General features: G+C 43.7%; 1 protein-coding gene across 1 annotated transcript; it reads right to left on the bottom strand.

Moving 5' to 3' along the window:
• Positions 1-11,592: 11,592 nt before the first annotated feature.
• Positions 11,593-15,227, bottom strand: LOC134969958 (putative nuclease HARBI1). Its single transcript, XM_063946101.1, has 6 exons — positions 15,145-15,227; positions 14,821-14,840; positions 13,971-14,721; positions 13,514-13,886; positions 13,184-13,205; positions 11,593-11,880 (listed from the first exon to the last, which is right to left on the bottom strand). The coding sequence occupies exons 2-5, from the start codon at positions 14,833-14,835 to the stop codon at positions 13,202-13,204; spliced, it is 1,143 nt and encodes a 380-aa protein (XP_063802171.1). The 5' UTR covers positions 14,836-14,840; positions 15,145-15,227; the 3' UTR covers positions 11,593-11,880; positions 13,184-13,201.
• Between the last annotated feature and the right edge of the window lie 6,574 nt (positions 15,228-21,801).

Below are 21,801 nucleotides of genomic sequence, written 5' to 3'. Positions count from 1 at the left end.
CACCGGGCCCATTTAGGAGTGGCACTGCAGTGTCACGCAGGATGTCCCTTCCAAAAAACCCTCCCCAAACAGCACATGACGCAAAGAAAAATAAAAGAAAAAAGAGGTGCAAGATGGAATTGTCCTTGGGCCCTCCCACCCACCCTTATGTTGTATAAACAAAACAGGACATGCACACTTTAACCAACCCATCATTTCAGTGACAGGGTCTGCCACACGACTGTGACTGATATGACGGGTTGGTTTGGACCCCCCCCAAAAAAGAAGCAATTAATCTCTCCTTGCACAAACTGGCTCTACAGAGGCAAGATGTCCACCTCATCATCATCCTCCGATATATCACCGTGTACATCCCCCTCCTCACAGATTATCAATTCGTCCCCACTGGAATCCACCATCTCAGCTCCCTGTGTACTTTGTGGAGGCAATTGCTGCTGGTCAATGTCTCCGCGGAGGAATTGATTATAATTCATTTTAATGAACATCATCTTCTCCACATTTTCTGGATGTAACCTCGTACGCCGATTGCTGACAAGGTGAGCGGCGGCACTAAACACTCTTTCGGAGTACACACTTGTGGGAGGGCAACTTAGGTAGAATAAAGCCAGTTTGTGCAATGGCCTCCAAATTGCCTCTTTTTCCTGCCAGTATAAGTATGGACTGTGTGACGTGCCTACTTGGATGCGGTCACTCATATAATCCTCCACCATTCTTTCAATGGTGAGAGAATCATATGCAGTGACAGTAGACGACATGTCCGTAATCGTTGTCAGGTCCTTCAGTCCGGACCAGATGTCAGCATCAGCAGTCGCTCCAGACTGCCCTGCATCACCGCCAGCGGGTGGGCTCGGAATTCTGAGCCTTTTCCTCGCACCCCCAGTTGCGGGAGAATGTGAAGGAGGAGATGTTGACAGGTCGCGTTCCGCTTGACTTGACAATTTTCTCACCAGCAGGTCTTTCAACCCCAGCAGACTTGTGTCTGCCGGAAAGAGAGATCCAAGGTAGGCTTTAAATCTAGGATCGAGCACGGTGGCCAAAATGTAGTGCTCTGATTTCAACAGATTGACCACCCGTGAATCCTTGTTAAGCGAAGTAAGGGCTCCATCCACAAGTCCCACATGCCTAGCGGAATCGCTCCGTGTTAGCTCCTCCTTCAATGTCTCCAGCTTCTTCTGCAAAAGCCTGATGAGGGGAATGACCTGACTCAGGCTGGCAGTGTCTGAACTGACTTCACGTGTGGCAAGTTCAAAGGGCAGCAGAACCTTGCACAACGTTGAAATCATTCTCCACTGCGCTTGAGACAGGTGCATTCCACCTCCTATATCGTGCTCAATTGTATAGGCTTGAATGGCCTTTTGCTGCTCCTCCAACCTCTGAAGCATATAGAGGGTTGAATTCCACCTCGTTACCACTTCTTGCTTCAGATGATGGCAGGGCAGGTTCAGTAGTTTTTGGTGGTGCTCCAGTCTTCTGTACGTGGTGCCTGTACGCCGAAAGTGTCCCGCAATTCTTCTGGCCACCGACAGCATCTCTTGCACGCCCCTGTCGTTTTTTAAAAAATTCTGCACCACCAAATTCAAGGTATGTGCAAAACATGGGACGTGCTGGAATTTGCCCATATTTAATGCACACACAATATTGCTGGCGTTGTCCGATGCCACAAATCCACAGGAGAGTCCAATTGGGGTAAGCCATTCCGCGATAATCTTCCTCAGTTGCCGTAAGAGGTTTTCAGCTGTGTGCGTATTCTGGAAACCGGTGATACAAAGCGTAGCCTGCCTAGGAAAGAGCTGGCGTTTGCGAGATGCTGCTACTGGTGCCGCCGCTGCTGTTCTTGCGGCGGGAGTCCATACATCTACCCAGTGGGCTGTCACAGTCATATAGTCCTGACCCTGCCCTGCTCCACTTGTCCACATGTCCGTGGTTAAGTGGACATTGGGTACAGCTGCATTTTTTAGGACACTGGTGACTCTTTTTCTGAGGTCTGTGTAAATTTTTGGTATCGCCTGCCTAGAGAAATGGAACCTAGATGGTATTTGGTACCGAGGACACAGTACCTCCAACAAGTCTCTAGTTGGCTCTGCAGTAATGATGGATACCGGAACCACGGTTCTCACCACCTAGGATGCCAAGGCCTCAGTTATCCGCTTTGCAGTAGGATGACTGCTGTGATATTTCATCTTCCTCGCAAAGGACTGTTGGACAGTCAATTGCTTACTGGAAGTAGTAAAAGTGGTCTTACGACTTCCCCTCTGGGATGACCATCGACTCCCAGCAGCAACAACAGCAGCGCCAGCAGCAGTAGGCGTTACACGCAAGGATGCATCGGAGGAATCCCAGGCAGGAGAGGAATCGTCAGAATTGCCAGTGACATGGCCTGCAGGACTATTGGCATTCCTGGGGAAGGAGGAAATTGACACTGAGGGAGTTGGTGGGGTGGTTTGCGTGAGCTTGGTTACAAGAGGAAGGGATTTACAGGTCAGTGGACTGCTTCCGCTGTCACCCAAAGTTTTTGAACTTGTCACTGACTTATTATGAATGCGCTGCAGGTGACGTATAAGGGAGGATGTTCCGAGGTGGTTAACGTCCTTACCCCTACTTATTACAGCTTGACAAAGGAAACACACGGCTTGACACCTGTTGTCCGCATTTCTGTTGAAATACCTCCACACCGAAGAGCTGATTTTTTTGGTATTTTCACCAGGCATGTCAACGGCCATATTCCTCCCACGGACAACAGGTGTCTCCCCGGGTGCCTGACTTAAACAAACCACTTCACCATCAGAATCCTCCTGGTCAATTTCCTCCCCAGCGCCAGCAACACCCATATCCTCCTCATCCTGGTGTACTTCAACACTGACATCTTCAATCTGACTATCAGGAACTGGACTGCGGGTGCTCCTTCCAGCACTTGCAGGGGGCGTGCAAATGGTGGAAGGCGCATGCTCTTCACGTCCAGTGTTGGGAAGGTCAGGCATCGCAACCGACACAATTGGACTCTCCTTGTGGATTTGGGATTTCGAAGAACGCACAGTTCTTTGCGGTGCTACTGCTTTTGCCAGCTTGAGTCTTTTCATTTTTCTAGCGAGAGGCTGAGTGCCTCCATCCTCATGTGAAGCTGAACCGCTAGCCATGAACATAGGCCAGGGCCTCAGCCGTTCCTTGCCACTCCGTGTGGTAAATGGCATATTGGCAAGTTTACGCTTCTCCTCCGACAATTTTATTTTAGGTTTTGGAGTCCTTTTTTTACTGATATTTGGTGTTTTGGATTTGACATGCTCTGTACTATGACATTGGGCATCGGCTTTGGCAGACGACGTTGCTGGCATTTCATCGTCTCGGCCATGACTAGTGGCAGCAGCTTCAGCACGAGGTGGAAGTGGATCTTGATCTTTCCCTAATTTTGGAACCTCAACATTTTTGTTCTCCATATTTTAATAGGCACAACTAAAAGGCACCTCAGGTAAACAATGGAGATGGATGGATACTAGTATACAATTATAGACGGACTGCCGAGTGCCGACACAGAGGTAGCTACAGCCGTGAACTACCGTACTGTACTGTGTCTGCTGCTAATATAGACTGGTTGATAAAGAGATGTAGTAGTATGTATGTATAAAGAAGAAAGAAAAAAAACCCACGGGTAGGTGGTATACAATTATGGACGGACTGCCGAGTGCCGACACAGAGGTAGCTACAGCCGTGAACTACCGTACTGTACTGTGTCTGCTGCTAATATAGACTGGTTGATAAAGAGATGTAGTAGTATGTATGTATAAAGAAGAAAGAAAAAAAAACCACGGGTAGGTGGTATACAATTATGGACGGACTGCCGAGTGCCGACACAGAGGTAGCTACAGCCGTGAACTACCGTACTGTACTGTGTCTGCTGCTAATATAGACTGGTTGATAAAGAGATGTAGTAGTATGTATGTATAAAGAAGAAAGAAAAAAAAACCTCGGGTAGGTGGTATACAATTATGGACGGACTGCCGAGTGCCGACACAGAGGTAGCTACAGCCGTGGACTACCGTACTGTACTGTGTCTGCTGCTAATATAGATTGGTTGATAAAGAGATGTAGTAGTATGTATGTATAAAGAAGAAAGAAAAAAAAACCACGGGTAGGTGGTATACAATTATGGACGGACTGCCGAGTGCCGACACAGAGGTAGCTACAGCCGTGAACTACCGTACTGTGTCTGCTGCTAATATAGACTGGTTGATAAAGAGATGTAGTAGTATGTATGTATAAAGAAGAAAGAAAAAAAAAACCACGGGTAGGTGGTATACAATTATGGACGGACTGCCGAGTGCCGACACAGAGGTAGCTACAGCCGTGAACTACCGTACTGTGTCTGCTGCTAATATAGACTGGTTGATAAAGAGATGTAGTAGTATGTATGTATAAAGAAGAAAGAAAAAAAAACCACGGGTAGGTGGTATACAATTATGGACGGACTGCCGAGTGCCGACACAGAGGTAGCTACAGCCGTGAACTACCGTACTGTACTGTGTCTGCTGCTAATATAGACTGGTTGATAAAGAGATGTAGTAGTATGTATGTATAAAGAAGAAAGAAAAAAAAACCTCGGGTAGGTGGTATACAATTATGGACGGACTGCCGAGTGCCGACACAGAGGTAGCTACAGCCGTGGACTACCGTACTGTACTGTGTCTGCTGCTAATATAGACTGGTTGATAAAGAGATGTAGTAGTATGTATGTATAAAGAAGAAAGAAAAAAAAACCACGGGTAGGTGGTATACAATTATGGACGGACTGCCAAGTGCCGACAAAGAGGTAGCTACAGCCGTGAACTACCGTACTGTGTCTGCTGCTAATATAGACTGGTTGATAAAGAGATGTAGTAGTATGTATGTATAAAGAAGAAAGAAAAAAAAACCACGGGTAGGTGGTATACAATTATGGACGGACTGTCGAGTGCCGACACAGAGGTAGCTACAGCCGTGAACTACCGTACTGTGTCTGCTGCTAATATAGACTGGTTGATAAAGAGATGTAGTAGTATGTATGTATAAAGAAGAAAGAAAAAAAAACCACGGGTAGGTGGTATACAATTATGGACGGACTGCCGAGTGCCAACACAGAGGTAGCTACAGCCGTGAACTACCGTACTGTACTGTGTCTGCTGCTAATATAGACTGGTTGATAAAGAGATGTAGTAGTATGTATGTATAAAGAAGAAAGAAAAAAAAACCACGGGTAGGTGGTATACAATTATGGACGGACTGCCGAGTGCCGACACAGAGGTAGCTACAGCCGTGAACTACCGTACTGTACTGTGTCTGCTGCTAATATAGACTGGTTGATAAAGAGATGTAGTAGTATGTATGTATAAAGAAGAAAGAAAAAAAAACCACGGGTAGGTGGTATACAATTATGGACGGACTGCCGAGTGCCGACACAGAGGTAGCTACAGCCATGAACTACCGTACTGTGTCTGCTGCTAATATAGACTGGTTGATAAAGAGATGTAGTAGTATGTATGTATAAAGAAGAAAGAAAAAAAAACCACGGGTAGGTGGTATACAATTATGGACGGACTGCCGAGTGCCGACACAGAGGTAGCTACAGCCGTGAACTACCGTACTGTACTGTGTCTGCTGCTAATATAGACTGGTTGATAAAGAGATGTAGTAGTATGTATGTATAAAGAAGAAAAAAAAAACACGGGTAGGTGGTATACAATTATGGACGGACTGCCGAGTGCCGACACAGAGGTAGCTACAGCCGTGAACTACCGTACTGTACTGTGTCTGCTGCTAATATAGACTGGTTGATAAAGAGATGTAGTAGTATGTATGTATAAAGAAGAAAGAAAAAAAAACCACGGGTAGGTGGTATACAATTATGGACGGACTGCCGAGTGCCGACACAGAGGTAGCTACAGCCGTGAACTACCGTACTGTGTCTGCTGCTAATATAGACTGGTTGATAAAGAGATGTAGTAGTATGTATGTATAAAGAAGAAAGAAAAAAAAACCACGGGTAGGTGGTATACAATTATGGACGGACTGCCGAGTGCCGACACAGAGGTAGCTACAGCCGTGAACTACCGTACTGTGTCTGCTGCTAATATAGACTGGTTGATAAAGAGATGTAGTAGTATGTATGTATAAAGAAGAAAGAAAAAAAAACCACGGGTAGGTGGTATACAATTATGGACGGACTGCCGAGTGCCGACACAGAGGTAGCTACAGCCGTGAACTACCGTACTGTACTGTGTCTGCTGCTAATATAGACTGGTTGATAAAGAGATGTAGTAGTATGTATGTATAAAGAAGAAAGAAAAAAAAACCACGGGTAGGTGGTATACAATTATGGACGGACTGCCGAGTGCCGACACAGAGGTAGCTACAGCCGTGAACTACCGTACTGTACTGTGTCTGCTGCTAATATAGACTGGTTGATAAAGAGATGTAGTAGTATGTATGTATAAAGAAGAAAGAAAAAAAACCACGGGTAGGTGGTATACAATTATGGACGGACTGCCGAGTGCCGACACAGAGGTAGCTACAGCCGTGAACTACCGTACTGTGTCTGCTGCTAATATAGACTGGTTGATAAAGAGATGTAGTAGTATGTATGTATAAAGAAGAAAGAAAAAAAAACCACGGGTAGGTGGTATACAATTATGGACGGACTGCCGAGTGCCGACACAGAGGTAGCTACAGCCGTGAACTACCGTACTGTACTGTGTCTGCTGCTAATATAGACTGGTTGATAAAGAGATGTAGTAGTATGTATGTATAAAGAAGAAAGAAAAAAAAAACACGGGTAGGTGGTATACAATTATGGACGGACTGCCGAGTGCCGACACAGAGGTAGCTACAGCCGTGAACTACCGTACTGTGTCTGCTGCTAATATAGACTGGTTGATAAAGAGATGTAGTAGTATGTATGTATAAAGAAGAAAGAAAAAAAAACCTCGGGTAGGTGGTATACAATTATGGACGGACTGCCGAGTGCCGACACAGAGGTAGCTACAGCCGTGAACTACCGTACTGTGTCTGCTGCGACTGGATGATAAATAATGATATAAAATATATATATATATCACTACTGCAGCCGGACAGGTATATATTATATAATGACGGACCTGCTGGACACTGTCTGTCAGCAGAATTAGTTTTTTATAGAATAAAAAAAAAAACACCACACAAGTGAAGTCACACGACGAGTGTTTAACTTTTTCAGGCAATCACACAATATAGTATACTACTAACTATACTGGTGGTCAGTGTGGTCAGGTCACTGGTCAGTCACACTGGCAGTGGCACTCCTGCAGCAAAAGTGTGCACTGTTTAATTTTAATATAATATGTACTCCTGGCTCCTGCTATAACCTATAACTATTAACTGGCACTGCAGTGCTCCCCAGTCTCCACCACAATTATAAGCTGTGTGAGCTGAGCACAGTCAGATATATATACATAGATGATGCAGCACACTGGGCTGAGCAGTGCACACATATATGGTATGTGACTGAGTCACTGTGTGTATCGTTTTTTTCAGGCAGAGAACGGATATATTAAATAAAACTGCACTGTCTGGTGGTCACTGTGGTCAGTCACTAGTAAACTCTGCACTCTCTACACTTCTACAGTACTCCTAAGCTCCAGTAAATCAGGTCAATCTCTCTCTCTCTCTCTCTCTTCTAATCTAAATGGAGAGGACGCCAGCCACGTCCTCTCCCTATCAATCTCAATGCACGTGTGAAAATGGCGGCGACGCGCGGCTCCTTATATAGAATCCGAGTCTCGCGAGAATCCGACAGCGTCATGATGACGTTCGGGCGCGCTCGGGTTAACCGAGCAAGGCGGGAAGATCCGAGTCGCTCGGACCCGTGAAAAAAAACATGAAGTTCGTGCGGGTTCGGATTCAGAGAAACCGAACCCGCTCATCTCTAGTAAAAAGGGGGACTGGCTGCCGTAATGTGTAAAAAGAGGGAAGCTGTCTGCCGTAATGTGTAAAAAGGGGGACGCTGTCTGCCATAATGTATAAAAAGGGCATGCTGTCTGCCGTAATGTGTAAAAAGGGGACGCTGTCTGCCGTAATATGTAAAAAGGCGACGCTGTCTGCCATAATATGTAAAAAGGGGGACTGGTTGCTGTAATGTGTAAAAAGGGGGACGTTGTCTGCTGTAATGTGTAATAAGGGGACGCTGCCTGCCGTAATGTGTAAAAAGGGGATGCTGTCTGCCGTAATATGTAAAAAGGCGACGCTGTCTGCCATAATATGTAAAAAGGGGGACTGGCTGCTGTAATGTGTAAAAAGGGGGACGCTGTCTGCTGTAATGTGTAAAAAGGGGACGCTGTCTGCCGTAATATGTAAAAAGGCGACGCTGTCTGCCATAATATGTAAAAAGGGGCTGTCTGCCATAATGTGTAAAAAGGGGACGCTGTCTGCCGTAATGTGTAAAAAGGGTGACTGTCTGCCGTAATGTGTAAAAATGGGACGCTGTATGCCGTAATGTGCAAAAGCAGACGCTGTCTGCCGTAATGTGTAAAAGGGGCTATACCTGGTGTAGTGGCGCTACTGTGCAATGTAATTTGAATAATGGAGACTACTGTGCACCGTTGTATGAATTGGTATTAATTTGTGGCCACACCCCTTCCCCCATGAAGCCACGCCCCTATATATTTTTTGCGCGCCTGCGGTGCATACTTCCCCTATCTTGCATGGGGGTGCTAATGCCATTTCTTGCACACAGCGCTAAAATGCCTAGTTACGGCACTGCGTATGAAAAGTTTTAAATATTAATTTAGAAAAAAAAACTCACGTCGACCTTTTCATGTGTCGACCTTTGACACGTCAACCTAATGCCCATGTCGACATTTTACAAGTGTAGACCTAATGCATGTCGACCAATAGTGGTTGACATATTGACTGTCGACCTAAGCGAGGTCGTCCTAAGGATGATGGACTAATTCAGACCTGATCATAGATGTGCTAAATTTAGCACATCTACGATCAGTCACACTGACATGCGGGAGGACGCCCAGCACAGGGCCAGTCCGCCCAGCATGTCAGGTCCGACCCCCCCTTCCCGCGCACAAGTACAAAAGCATTGCACAGCGGCGATGCTTTTGTACTGGAAGAGTAGCTCCCTGCCAGCGCAGCTCCTGCACAATGGCAGCGAGCTATTCGTCGCTGTGAGGGTCGCAGCGGCTGCGCGTGACATCACGCAGCCGCCGCGGCCCGCCCCCACACGGTCTGGGCAAATGTTAAATCCACCCCACCTGCACGGCCCATGGCCCTCATTCCGAGTTGTTCGCTAAGTTTTTCGTTCGCACAACTTATTAGTAAAGTTGCGTTAATGTAGTAAATTTGCGAACATCCGCCCCCAACGTATTTTTGCTCATTCGCACACATTATTACACAAAGTGGGCGTACGCCAAATGACATCGCAGCAATGCGAAATCGTCGCAGCAATGCGAACCCATCGCATTAACACATACTTCTTCGTAAAAAAACTAAGTTGTAGTAGATTTACACATTTTTCAGTTAAAGTGCTCACTTTTGCAGAGAAACGCAGCTGAATTTGTTTTTTTACTATTTCGTGGACTAACACCTTCCAATTAAAAGTCCACAAGCCCTCATCAATAACAAATCCAATTAGTGAATGAATTGAAATGTTCATGATCAATTAAGTATTTGTTTAAATACCTGAAGAACACTTTGTAGCCATAAAAGAGCCTCCTTTTATTAACATGTTTAATATAAATATAGATGTTTGCAATGTGCTTGTTCTAATGTGTTTTCTGAATTTATTAAAGTTGAGTTTTTGTATGTGAATGAAGGTGTTTGCATGTTTATTTAGCCAATAACATGTTTTAGTTGGTCTTTTAAAATAACTTACGTTAGTTGTTTGAAATGTTTAAGGTAAGAAATGTTTGTTATGCAATCTGGTGTTCCTTTATTGCATTAATAAATAATAAGGAGTCGCAAAAGTATTTAAATGTAATAGTTTATTTTTTTTCTAAAGTTGAATAATGTTAATTTTTTTTTTTTTTTTTTTTTAAAACAAACAATTAACATATTTTTTCCATGTCGTCAACAAGTGCCAACAAGGCCTGGAGATGGTGCCTCATATTTGTAAAAATATACTGTAACGATGTGGGATCTCCAACGGCAACATCTGAAATTAAGAGATAACATAAACATTACTAACTTACTCACATTGCTTATTATCCAAGCAAGGCACAAAGCACACTTTAATGCATGCAGGTCCAAACTGCATTCCTCCTGCTTGTGTGAAACTACATATACCAGCATGCGTTGACTCAGTTTTGGGGCCATGGAATGCCAAACCTGTGTAAGGGCATGCTGGGATGTGTAGTTTTTCCACAGTTGCAGTTGCGCAGTTTGGACAGGCCTGCTTAATGGCAAAGTTGATACATCATGACTGTTTTATGGTACAATCATTAGCATAAAAAAACGCAAGCCTGCTCAGTCTTTTTTTGTTACTTATTCCAATTTTAAAGACCATGGGCTACATTTACTACTATGTGAGTTCATTTTAAGATGTAGCGTTGCCCATAGCAAACAAGCCAAAATAAAATTATTATCTTGTAGAAGTGGTTCCCCAATTGTAAAGATTAATTGTATTGGTTGTTATGGGCGACATCCCATGTTAAAGTTATGTTCCATCTTCGTCACTGTTACACCATGTTGGCATTCATTACCATCTTTTTGTTTTTTGTTTATTTTAAAGGGGTTTGGTCCTGCCTCCTCACACTGCATATCAACATCTTCCGAAGGCCAACATATCATAGCATTCCCACACTCCCTGAAAGCTGCCCTTACTAAATAAGTGCAAACAGGTTTGACTAGAACAATTAGTCATTTTGTGAATGTAACTTTCACACAACAAATCAGTGTGTCATTAGGCTGCATAACAAAGTGAAGCATGTGATTTGTAAGTGCAAATATTCAGACTACACAGGCCCAAGTGTAAAAGGCCAACAACATACTAAACTCCACTCAGGTCTAACTGTTTACCATAAAAACTAACACATATAAACCCTGTTGTCCTGGCAACCCTGGCTACCTAATGAGTGTCAACCTAGAGTGGACACACAAAACATTGCACACATACACACTGTACATATAATGACACTCACAAATATGTAAAGGCAACATGTACACCATGATGAAAATAACAAATATTTGTCCAGGGTCCAAGAATTCAAACAGTACAACACTGCATGTTTTGGCATTGTAAGTGTAAGTGGGTAATCATTTTTAAAAATCAAAAAATAAACTTACTTTCCACGGCAACATCAAGACTCCCTGAACGGTCTTCAGGGGCTTCCTCTGCCCATTCACTGGGTGGGGATGTTGGCTGGATGGGGGAAGGCGGCTGGATGGGGGAAGGAGGAGGGATTGGGGAAGGAGGAGGGATTGGGGCAGGAGGCTGGATGGGGGAAGGAGGCTGGATTTGGGCGCAAATTTCAGAGGGGGGGTCTGATTGAGAGGGCGAGGGGGGCGGAGAGAAAGTTAAGGCAATAGAGGGTGAGGGGGGTTCAGATGGGGATGTAGAAGTTGAAGGAGAAGGGATATGGGAAGGAGGAGAAGGGGTCCCAGAAAGAGATGGAGAGGTGTGGTGAGAAGGGGAATGGAAAGTGGAGTGGGCCAGGGAAGCTGAGGGGGACTGGGAAGCTGATGGGGACTGGGAAGCTGATGGGGACTGGGAAGATGAGGGGGACTGGGAAGATGAGGTGGACTGGGAAGCTGAGGGGGACTGGGAAGCTGAGGGGGAGTGAGAAGGGGAGGGGGAGTGAGAAGGGGAGGGGGAGTGAGAAGGGGAGTGGGAGTGGGAAGGGGAAGGGGGCGGAGAGTTGTGCCGTTGTTGTCCTAGAATGATATTATTGACAACATTTTTTTTACATGAGAAATTACATAGTATTCAATTTGTTTTTTCAATGTTCTGTTCCATGTTAAATTCATTGTTTTTTTTTAAAGAAAAGCAAACATGTTAAGATCCTCTTCATGTTGGCCACAGCAAACAAAATGAGTCCAAACTTTTACTTTGAAGCTCATTCCTTAATCTAGTCCATTGAGTCATCGTGATTGGTCTAGGCAACATCACCAGATTACTATTCAAGGCACCTTATTATATAGCCAGCACTGATCAAGTATTTTGGTCCAGTTTCCTGGCTGCTTCTTATTTCTTGAAAACATGCACTTGTTTGGTGTCACTTTGCTACAGTCAGTACTGTTTTCCCTAACCACACACACTGTCCTAATTTCCAAAAAAGGACACTGAAGGTTGCAATTAGCCTACCACTTACTGTAAAATGTGGGTAATTCCAAGGGGATTACAGCAGGAATTTAGTTTGCAATTGGCCAAAAGCATGTGCACTGCAGGGGTGACAGATATAACATGTGCAGAGAGAGTTAGATTTTGGTGGGTTTTGAAATTATGGGCAGGGTAAATACAGGCTGCTTTATTTTAACACTGCAAATTATTTTGCAGATTTAACACACCCCACCCAAATCTTACTCTCTCTGCACATGTTACATATGCTTCCCCTGCAGTGCACATGGTTTTGCCCAATTGTTCAATAAATTCCGGCAGCACAAAACTTGGAAATTCAGCCATTAGCACAATTTATGCAAATAATCTTATGTAATGTAACTTACTTCGTGTATGCAGAGCACGGATTTGCTGGCGGATCTCCGCCAACAAATCGGGAGTCCTCCTGCGGAGATCACTCCACCTCCTCTCAAGCTGGATGATTGTCCGCCTGCTGCGGACGCGAGTCCGCAGCAGGCGGCGGACCTCCGCGTAGGCCTCGCGCTTCACCCGATTGGGGATGAAGCGCCCAACGCGGCCTACGCGGCGGTCCATCACCGCAACCAGCACGCGGAGCTCCCGCCTGGTGAACGGTGCTGCACGCATCATGGCAATGGCGTTTTCCTTATTTGGGCATATATTTATAGTGTCTGTTAGCATGTGATTGGTCCAAAATCTATGTTGTCATTTCTAATAACTTTATTGATCTTTGCAATGCTGTGAAGAGCAGAGTGTTATTTCGCACGAGCGGAAATTCGCATTAGCAGAAGCGAAAATTTTTATAAAACCACATTTTAAAAAAAAAACACACACAGAGACACAGAGTTTATTTAAAATTACTATACATATCTGTGTACTCACCACAGTTCGTGTGATCATTCAGCTGGACAGTCACAAAGTGTGAAACATTGAGTATCATTTGTTTGTGTGTTTGGTTACATAATCAGGATTTGAGGATATAAAACAAATAAGGACACTATTTAGCAACATTACAGTATTTTAATTTCTAACTAAACATTGTAAGCTTAACGTGTTTTTGGATTTTGAAGAAAAAACAATTACCCATTCCAACACAACAAAAGCCTTACCCAATCACTTTACAATATCATACAAAATGACATCATTGTTTAAAAAACATAAGCATACTGTGTTGTATTATTTGTTCAAATAGAAAATATAAAAACACTATACCTGAAATATTCGGCAACAATTCTTGCCCTCACTTGGCTCCCCCTCCGTGTCACACTCCCCCCACCGAAGCGTCGACCAACCCCTGGCTCCTCATCAGGCAATTCCTCTGCCTGAGGAAGCTCTACACTACTCCTTACCGCGATATTATGTAGTATTGCGCACAGGACCACTATTTTACTTGCCATCTCCGGCGAATACATGATGTCGCCACCAGTGCGGTGGAGCACACGAAACCGCCCTTTAAGGACACCAATTGTGCGCTCCACCAGCTGCCTAGTGGCAGTAAGCGCGGAGTTAAATGCCATCTGTGGTCCTGGCCTGGGATTACGGTAAGGAGTCATGAGCCAGGGGGTGCAAGGATATCCACGGTCTCCTGTTGGAAGAAAAGCCAAAATTTTGAAATATTAAATTTGTCAAGTTACTTTTTTTGGAAAAAAATATTTGAGCAACAACTCACCCAATAACCACATGTCTGCTCGTTGACTTGATCTTAATCTCTGCCATATCCCTGATTGTCTAATGACATATGCATCATGTGAACTTCCAGTAAATTTTGCATTCAGGGAAAGGATCTGGAGGGATGGCCCACAAACAACCATTACATTCAGAGAATGAAACAGTTTCCTGTTTCTATAAATTTCTTCATTATGTCTTGGTGGCTGAATAGCAACATGTGTGCCATCCACAACCCCAATAACATGTGGGAAGCGACTACCACCTTCCTCAAATTGCCGCTTCACCACATCTAGGGCACCAACATCCAAAGGCATATCAATGAATTGCTTCACCCGCTTTAGGAAAGCCTGGCAGACACGCCGCAGGACCTTACTGAACTGGCCCTGCGACATGCCAACCAGGTCTCCCACAACATGCTGATATGAGGCTGTAGCCAAAAAATGTAACACTGCAAGGAATTGTGTCAATGGTGGTATTGCTGTAGGATACCGAATTTCAGACTCCAGATCACTCTCTATTATGGAGAGAGTGTCTAGGATTAGATGTGGTGGCAGCCTGTATCTACGCACCACCACATCATCTGGCATACCAAAAAGTAGGACACGGGTTCGGAAAATTGGTGGCCTAGCACGCCTCCGTTGCCTTGGTTGATGAGGAGCCGGCTGTGGTTGTGGGGCTGGCGGTTGGGGTGGGAGTGCTGGCGTGGGTTGGGGAGGTAGGGCTTCTGCAGCAATAAATATTGACATAACACACTTTTTTGAAAAAGAAAAAAAACGAGGTGAAAAATACAAAAACAACTTATAAAAAATATTCAAACAATAAATGTTGTAAAAAATGTTGGGGAAACTTACTGCAGGAGCGTACATTTTTTCTGTGTTGAATTCATGGCCAAAATGTGAAATTAATAAAAAAAAAAAAAAAAATGTTATTTTTACAATTCAAAAAAAAAAATAATTATACATTTCTGAGCATCAAATACATCACAAACACCAATTAAAAAAACAAAAAACAAAAACAAAAGCATTTAGTAGCTAGTCCAGGAAAGACAAACACTACTTTGCAGATCAATCCTGGTAAACAAAAATTCTATTTTAGACAAAATGGAAAACAAACAGAATCACCACACTTTTAAGAAACACAAACAGCAACCCAAAACACAGGCCAAGGGCACTTACCTGCTCCAAAAAAAATAAAGACTTGGTGTTCAGTAGCACACCCAGAAAATAAATTAAACCAGGGATATTTCTCCCAAAAGCAAACACCTACAAGAGAACACAAATGACAGTCAAAAAACAGCATACAGACCATTAAAACAAACAGGCACCAACACAGGCCAAGGGCACTTACCTGCTCCAAAAAAAAAGAAAGACTTGGTGTTCAGTAGCACACCCAGAAAATAAATTAAACCAGGGATATTTCTCCCAAAAGCAAACACCTACAAGAGAACACAAATGACAGTCAAAAAACAGCATACAGACCATTAAAACAAACAGGCACCAACACAGGCCAAGGGCACTTACCTGCTCCAAAAAAAAAGAAAGAATTGGTGTTCAGTAGCACACCCAGAAAATAAATTAAACCAGGGATATTTCTCCAAAAAGCAAACACCTACAAGAGAACACAAATGACAGTCAAAAAACAGCATACAGACCATTAAAACAAACAGGCACCAACACAGGCCAAGGGCACTTACCTGCTCCAAAAAAAAAGAAAGAATTGGTGTTCAGTAGCACACCCAGAAAATAAATTAAACCAGGGATATTTCTCCAAAAAGCAAACACCTACAAGAGAACACAAATGACAGTCAAAAAACAGCATACAGACCATTAAAACAAACAGGCACCAACACAGGCCAAGGGCACTTACCTGCTCCAAAAAAAATGAAAGACTTGGTGTTCAGTAGCACACCCAGAAAATAAATTAAACCAGGGATATTTCTCCAAAAAGCAAACACCTACAAGAGAACACAAATGACAGTCAAAAAACAGCATACAGACCATTAAAACAAACAGGCACCAACACAGGCCAAGGGCACTTACCTGCTCCAAAAAAAATGAAAGACTTGGTGTTCAGTAGCACACCCAGAAAATAAATTAAACCAGGGATATTTCTCCAAAAAGCAAACACCTACAAGAGAACACAAATGACAGTCAAAAAACAGCATACAGACCATTAAAACAAACAGGCACCAACACAGGCCAAGGGCACTTACCTGCTCCAAAAAAAATGAAAGACTTGGTGTTCAGTAGCACACCCAGAAAATAAATTAAACCAGGGATATTTCTCCAAAAAGCAAACACCTACAAGAGAACACAAATGACAGTCAAAAAACAGCATACAGACCATTAAAACAAACAGGCACCAACACAGGCCAAGGGCACTTACCTGCTCCAAAAAAAATGAAAGACTTGGTGTTCAGTAGCACACCCAGAAAATAAATTAAACCAGGGATATTTCTCCCAAAAGCAAACACCTACAAGAGAACACAAATGACAGTCAAAACAAAGAAGCACAGGTTTATTTTCACAAATGGACTTGCAAAATAGTTATGTTTTTAAAATCTTTAAAACAATAAATTTTTAATAAAAAATGTTAAGAAAACAAAACAAAAAAACGAATCAAGAATACTCACAAACGAAAAAACGCATAACAAATGCAACACTGTCTAGATTCAAAACGCAAACAAAATGACAAAGGTATGCTTGACAATTACTCACTCTGCAAATTCCACAAGCACCTTCACGCACAAGCCAACAAACAACTGAAACTCCAAACTACCTACACTCACAGCGTGCAAAGTAGGCCCTTAAATAAGCAGTGCAATCATTAACCAGAATAACAGTGTACAGCTGTGTGAATTAACGATTCGCACGTAGGTATATAAGCACACACCTCGGCGTACACACGTCATCACAAACATGGCTTCTCGTGAGCAAATCGCAGCAGAGATGGACCGCATTGCAGAGCAGGAGATGGCATTGCGGAAAAGACGCATAGATTGCCAACGGCGCATGCTGGAATACGCCTCTGCGGATGTTGAAGAGGCAGGACCTAGTACTCTGCAAATGTCTGCTTCTGAACCACAACAATTGACTGGGGATACTCTGCCACACACACAAAGTGACCAAACTGAGGGAGAATTGGCTTTAGCCACACAAACACAACAGACAGAAGCTGCTAGTGAGGAGGAAGATGGTGATGAACAACAAGAAACCTCACAGGCTACCTCCAGACGGAAGAAAAGACAGCCTGCATTCACTAAGAGGGAGTTGCGTGTCTTGGTCACGCAGGCCATGTCCAAAATCCATAGAGGGCCAAAAAACATGGGGGCTGCTTCAAAAGAACGAATCTGGAGAGACATCACAAAATCTGTGAATGAAGTTGGCTCTGTCGTCAGAACATCACAGGAAGTGAGACGACGGTAAGTGCATATTGACAGTCCTTTTTCTGTGCTAAGTTGACTAAAAAATGTAGTTACATGTGATGTTATGTCTAGCAAACACAAGCAGAACACGTGTCCTATATATTAGCTTAGACAAATAATAAGACTCTACTTTGTCCCTCTTTCACAATACATATGTAGGTGGGCCGACTTCAAATCCCGCCTGAAGGCAAAGAGGGCTGCGGAGTGGAATGCCTCAAGGGCTACAGGTGGAGGAGCACCTGTCGCTGTGGAGTATACTGACTTGGAGGAGATGGCGATGCCCTGTGTCAGTTATGAGGAGGGCCAAGGGGTGTCTCATATGGACACGGACCTGCCTGAGATCCTGACGGGACATGACTTGGAAGGTAAGTTTACACATTTAGTTGTCTGTAATTTTGACAGTATTTATAATAATAAACTAATTTTGTATCCTACTTTTTTCCCACACATTCTTCTATTTGCTTGCCACAAAACACAGCACAGGGGGGTGATCCGTTTGAGTCACAGGACGGTTATGTGGTTGAGGCTGAGGTGGAGGGACCTAGTGAGTCTGGCAGTGTGGGCCAACAAATCCCACCTCTGCAGGTTCCTACTGGCCCCCCCACCCAACCCTCTGCTATCCCGGAGATCCTGCTTGAAATCGCTAGGTATGGTGAGAGCCTAAATCGGTTTCAAGACGGGGTCATCCGGGAGGTAAGCCAGATAGCTGTCCGGCTCACTGAGCACCGAACCTGTGTTGAGCAAGGTGTTGCTCAACTCTGCCAAGGTCTGGCAGAGATCAGGCAGGGCCAAGAACAACTTGCCTCCTCATTCCAAACCCTTGCAAATAACATCTTGCAAGGGCTCCAGGCCATCGCTGTCTCCCTTGCCCACAGTGGCAGAGAGCCACCCACATCGGCTCACTCCCCTGCCCCTGCCCAGGAAGAACAGCCCACTGGGCAGGCCCAACGAAGGTCGCTCCGCAGACCTTCCAAAGAAGAACAGCCTCAGGCGGGGAGAAAAAGAAGAAAATGATGTCTCTCCAGATGGGCAGCACCCATGTTTTTGATGTTGCCTCTCTGTATTTTTGGAGTTGGCTTGTGTGACCAGAATGGATAACTCCCTCTTAGTGAAATGTATTCTTTCTGTTTGGATGTATTGTAGCCTGTGAGTTTATGTGTATAAACACCAGAGCCATCTTCCTCTTACTAGTGTGCTATGTATTGTTGTGTTTGTGTGGTGGATCCTAATTCTTTCTCATTTGGTTTAAAATGTGTGTGTGGCAGGGTGTGTCATGTTTTATTTATGCTTTAAAAATATACTTTTGTCAGAAGCAGACTTTTGCAGAGTACTGAGTTCTGCTATCTAATGATTGTCAGTGCCATCTGCTTGCTGCTTGGTCCATCTCTGCCTGTGCGACTCATGTGGAGCCATGTTTAAATGTTGTCAAAAAATTATATAGTAATAAAAAATATATTTCAAAAATTTGAGCAGTTTCTTCCAGGTAATGCAGTTCCAGAAAGATTAGGTCAGCATATAGACACTTGTAGACCAATCTGCTAATTCTCCTTCAAAATTGAAAAAAAAAAAAAAAAAAAAAAGGTATGCTTTGCACCACACTTTAATGTCCATATTAAGTAAACAGACACGACGCTTTTTATAAATATCTAGGGTCAACAGGACATCATTTCAAACATTGTCAGATATTATAATCAAATATTATTGTGACTTTTAAGCCTAAATTAAAGTGTATGCTGCATTATGTTGGTGTTGGTTTATTTTTAAACAATTATGCAGATTTCAAACACTTTCACAAAAATCTTCATTTGCTTGTATTTGGGAGTCTTACACACATTAAAACAAGTTTTAAAAAGGCTTACACAACAATTTCCAAAAAAAAAACAAACCCTTATTTGGCAGTGTGTGAGATTTCTATGTGAGTAGACTAAACATGTAATGTGTGTTCAGACAATTGCTGGTTGGTAACTTTCATCTGCTCATTAATTAACAAGTAATTGGACATCAGATGAATGTGATATCCAATTAACTGCTAATTACTGCATACACACGTGTACCAGTACTTCGCAAATGTAGAGTAACTGCAGACCTACTCTGCTGCTGCGTGAATGTTGCTACGGTTTCCTATGTTAGTTTTAACAGCGACAATGTTTATTTGCTAAAAACACGCCCATTGCGAGTTGCATACTCCCACACTGTACGCCCACTTTCACGCCCATGTCGGAGCATTGCGAAGTCGCGCCTCCGCAACGCCCACGCCACTCCTCGTTTTCGGTTGCCAGTTACGGCTTTTTTTTTTCTAAGTAATTTTGCACAGTTGTCGTACGTATGTACTCGCGCATGCGTAATCACGCATTTGCGCATGCGCAGATACTTACATTTCGTACATTTGCGATGCGATGACTCTTAGCGAACAACTCGGAATGAGGGCCATGGTTTTGCCCATTAGAGAAAAAGTTTGCTGTTACGATCAGGTCTGAATTAGGCCCATTGGGGGTGATTCAGACCTGATTATAGATGTGCTAAATGTATCACATCTACGATCCGCTTCCCTGACATCCGAGGGGGACGCCCAGCACAGGGCTAGCGCGCCCCACATGTCAGGCCCAACCCATTCGTACAAGTACAAAAGCATCGCACAGCTGCAATCCTTTTGTGCTGTAAGAGTAGCTCCCAGCCAGCCTAGCTCCTGCGTGCTCGCAGGGAGCGGCTCATCGCTGCCTGGGTCGCAGCGGTTGTGCGTGACATCACGCAGTAGCCATGGCCCGCCTCCCCAACAGATCGGGCATGCCTGCGCTGCCCAAACCGCACCCGTTAAACGGCGACCAAATGCCGCCGGCCCGCCCCTTCCCGCCCAGTGACCGCCGCTGCCTGTCCATCAGGCAGAGGTGATCGCAGGGCTAGGACAGCCGTCGGCTGTCTGCCATGCGCCGGCTCACTGCGGCGATGGCGCATGTGCACTTCAGAGCGATCAGGTCTGAATTATCCCCATTGTTAGAAGCTACTAAAATATTATCCATTTAATGGCAGGTTTAAACTAAAAATGTGCGCTGCCCAATTTAAAATTGTGCATAAATGATATTATTAGAATGTAACAAATAATGGAATCTATTTACTAATTAATTTTATGCAAATTTGTATGCAAAATCAGTAAATTATTAAACATGCGTGAAAAGCTATTATAATATCATAATTGTTTATGACCTCAATGTATGCAATCTATATACTGCTAAATAATGTAAAATGGATTAAATATTTATCATGCACAGAAATAAATGTTAGAACACTAAAAAAAAGCCTTGATGTGAATCAGTATCAGCTCAAAAACATTGAAATTTTTTTTTTCAAAAATACATTCATATTAATGTATCTCTAAAGCCATATTGAATAAAATTAGAATGAAAATGAAAATAAATTTTCATATGTAAATCCACCTCTGCCGTTCCTATGACAAACAAAGGTGAAATAAACATGGCGTTCCGGTGGTAAATGTAGTGAGAGGTGCTTTTTTGTTTCATAAACTTGGAGATTAGGTAGCCTTTATCTGTATGGCTTAATTGTATGGCCCGTGTAATATAAAGATAGCAGGACCAGGTTGCTATGTAAACTAGTGATGTGCACTGGACATTTTTCGGGTTTTTTGTTTTTGTTTTGGATTCGGTTCCGTGGCCATGTTTTGGATTTGGACGCGTTTTGGCAAAACCTCCCTGAAAATGTTTTGTCGGATTCGGGTGTGTTTTGGATTTGGGTGCTTTTTTACAAAAAACCCTCAAAAACAGCTTAAATCATAGAATTTGGGGGTCATTTTGATCCCATAGTATTATTAACCATAATTTCCACTCATTTCCAGTCTATTATGAACACCTCACAATATTATTTTTAGTCCTAAAATTTGCACCGAGGTCGCTGGATGACTAAGCTAAGCGACCCAAGTGGCCGACACAAACACCTGGACCATCTAGGAGTGGCACTGCAGTGTAAGACAGGATGGCAGATTAAAAAAATAGTCCTCAAACAGCACATGATGCAAAGAAAAAAAGAGGCGCAATGAGGTAGCTGTGTGACTAAGCTAAGCGGCCCAAGTGGCCGACACAAACACCTGGCCCATCTAGGAGTGGCACTGCAGTGTCAGACAGGATGGCACTTCAAAAAATAGTCCCCAAACAGCACATGATGCAAAAAAATAAAGAGGTGCACCAAAGTCGCTGGATGGCTAAGCTAAGCGACCCAAGTGGCCGACACAAACACCTGGCCCATCTAGGAGTGGCACTGCAGTGTCAGACAGGATGGAACTTAAAAAAATAGTCCCCAAACAGCACATGATGCAAAGAAAAAAAGAGGTGCAATGAGGTAGCTGTGTGAATAAGCTAAGCGACCCAAGTGGCCGACACAAACACCTGGCCCATCTAGG

The sequence above is a fragment of the Pseudophryne corroboree genome, chromosome 11, assembly GCF_028390025.1.
Source record: "Pseudophryne corroboree isolate aPseCor3 chromosome 11, aPseCor3.hap2, whole genome shotgun sequence".
In the NCBI taxonomy this organism is placed as follows: domain Eukaryota; kingdom Metazoa; phylum Chordata; class Amphibia; order Anura; family Myobatrachidae; genus Pseudophryne; species Pseudophryne corroboree.
The sequence above is the reverse complement of the archived record's forward strand: the minus strand, read 5'-3'. Positions and strand labels throughout refer to the sequence as shown.

Bases quoted from the DNA above. Each gene is read 5' to 3' on its own strand.
- LOC134969958 (XM_063946101.1), bottom strand. The intron at 13,887-13,970 runs GTGAGTTGTTGC...TTCTTCCAACAG, and splicing joins AGCAGACATGTGGTTATTGG to GAGACCGTGGATATCCTTGC.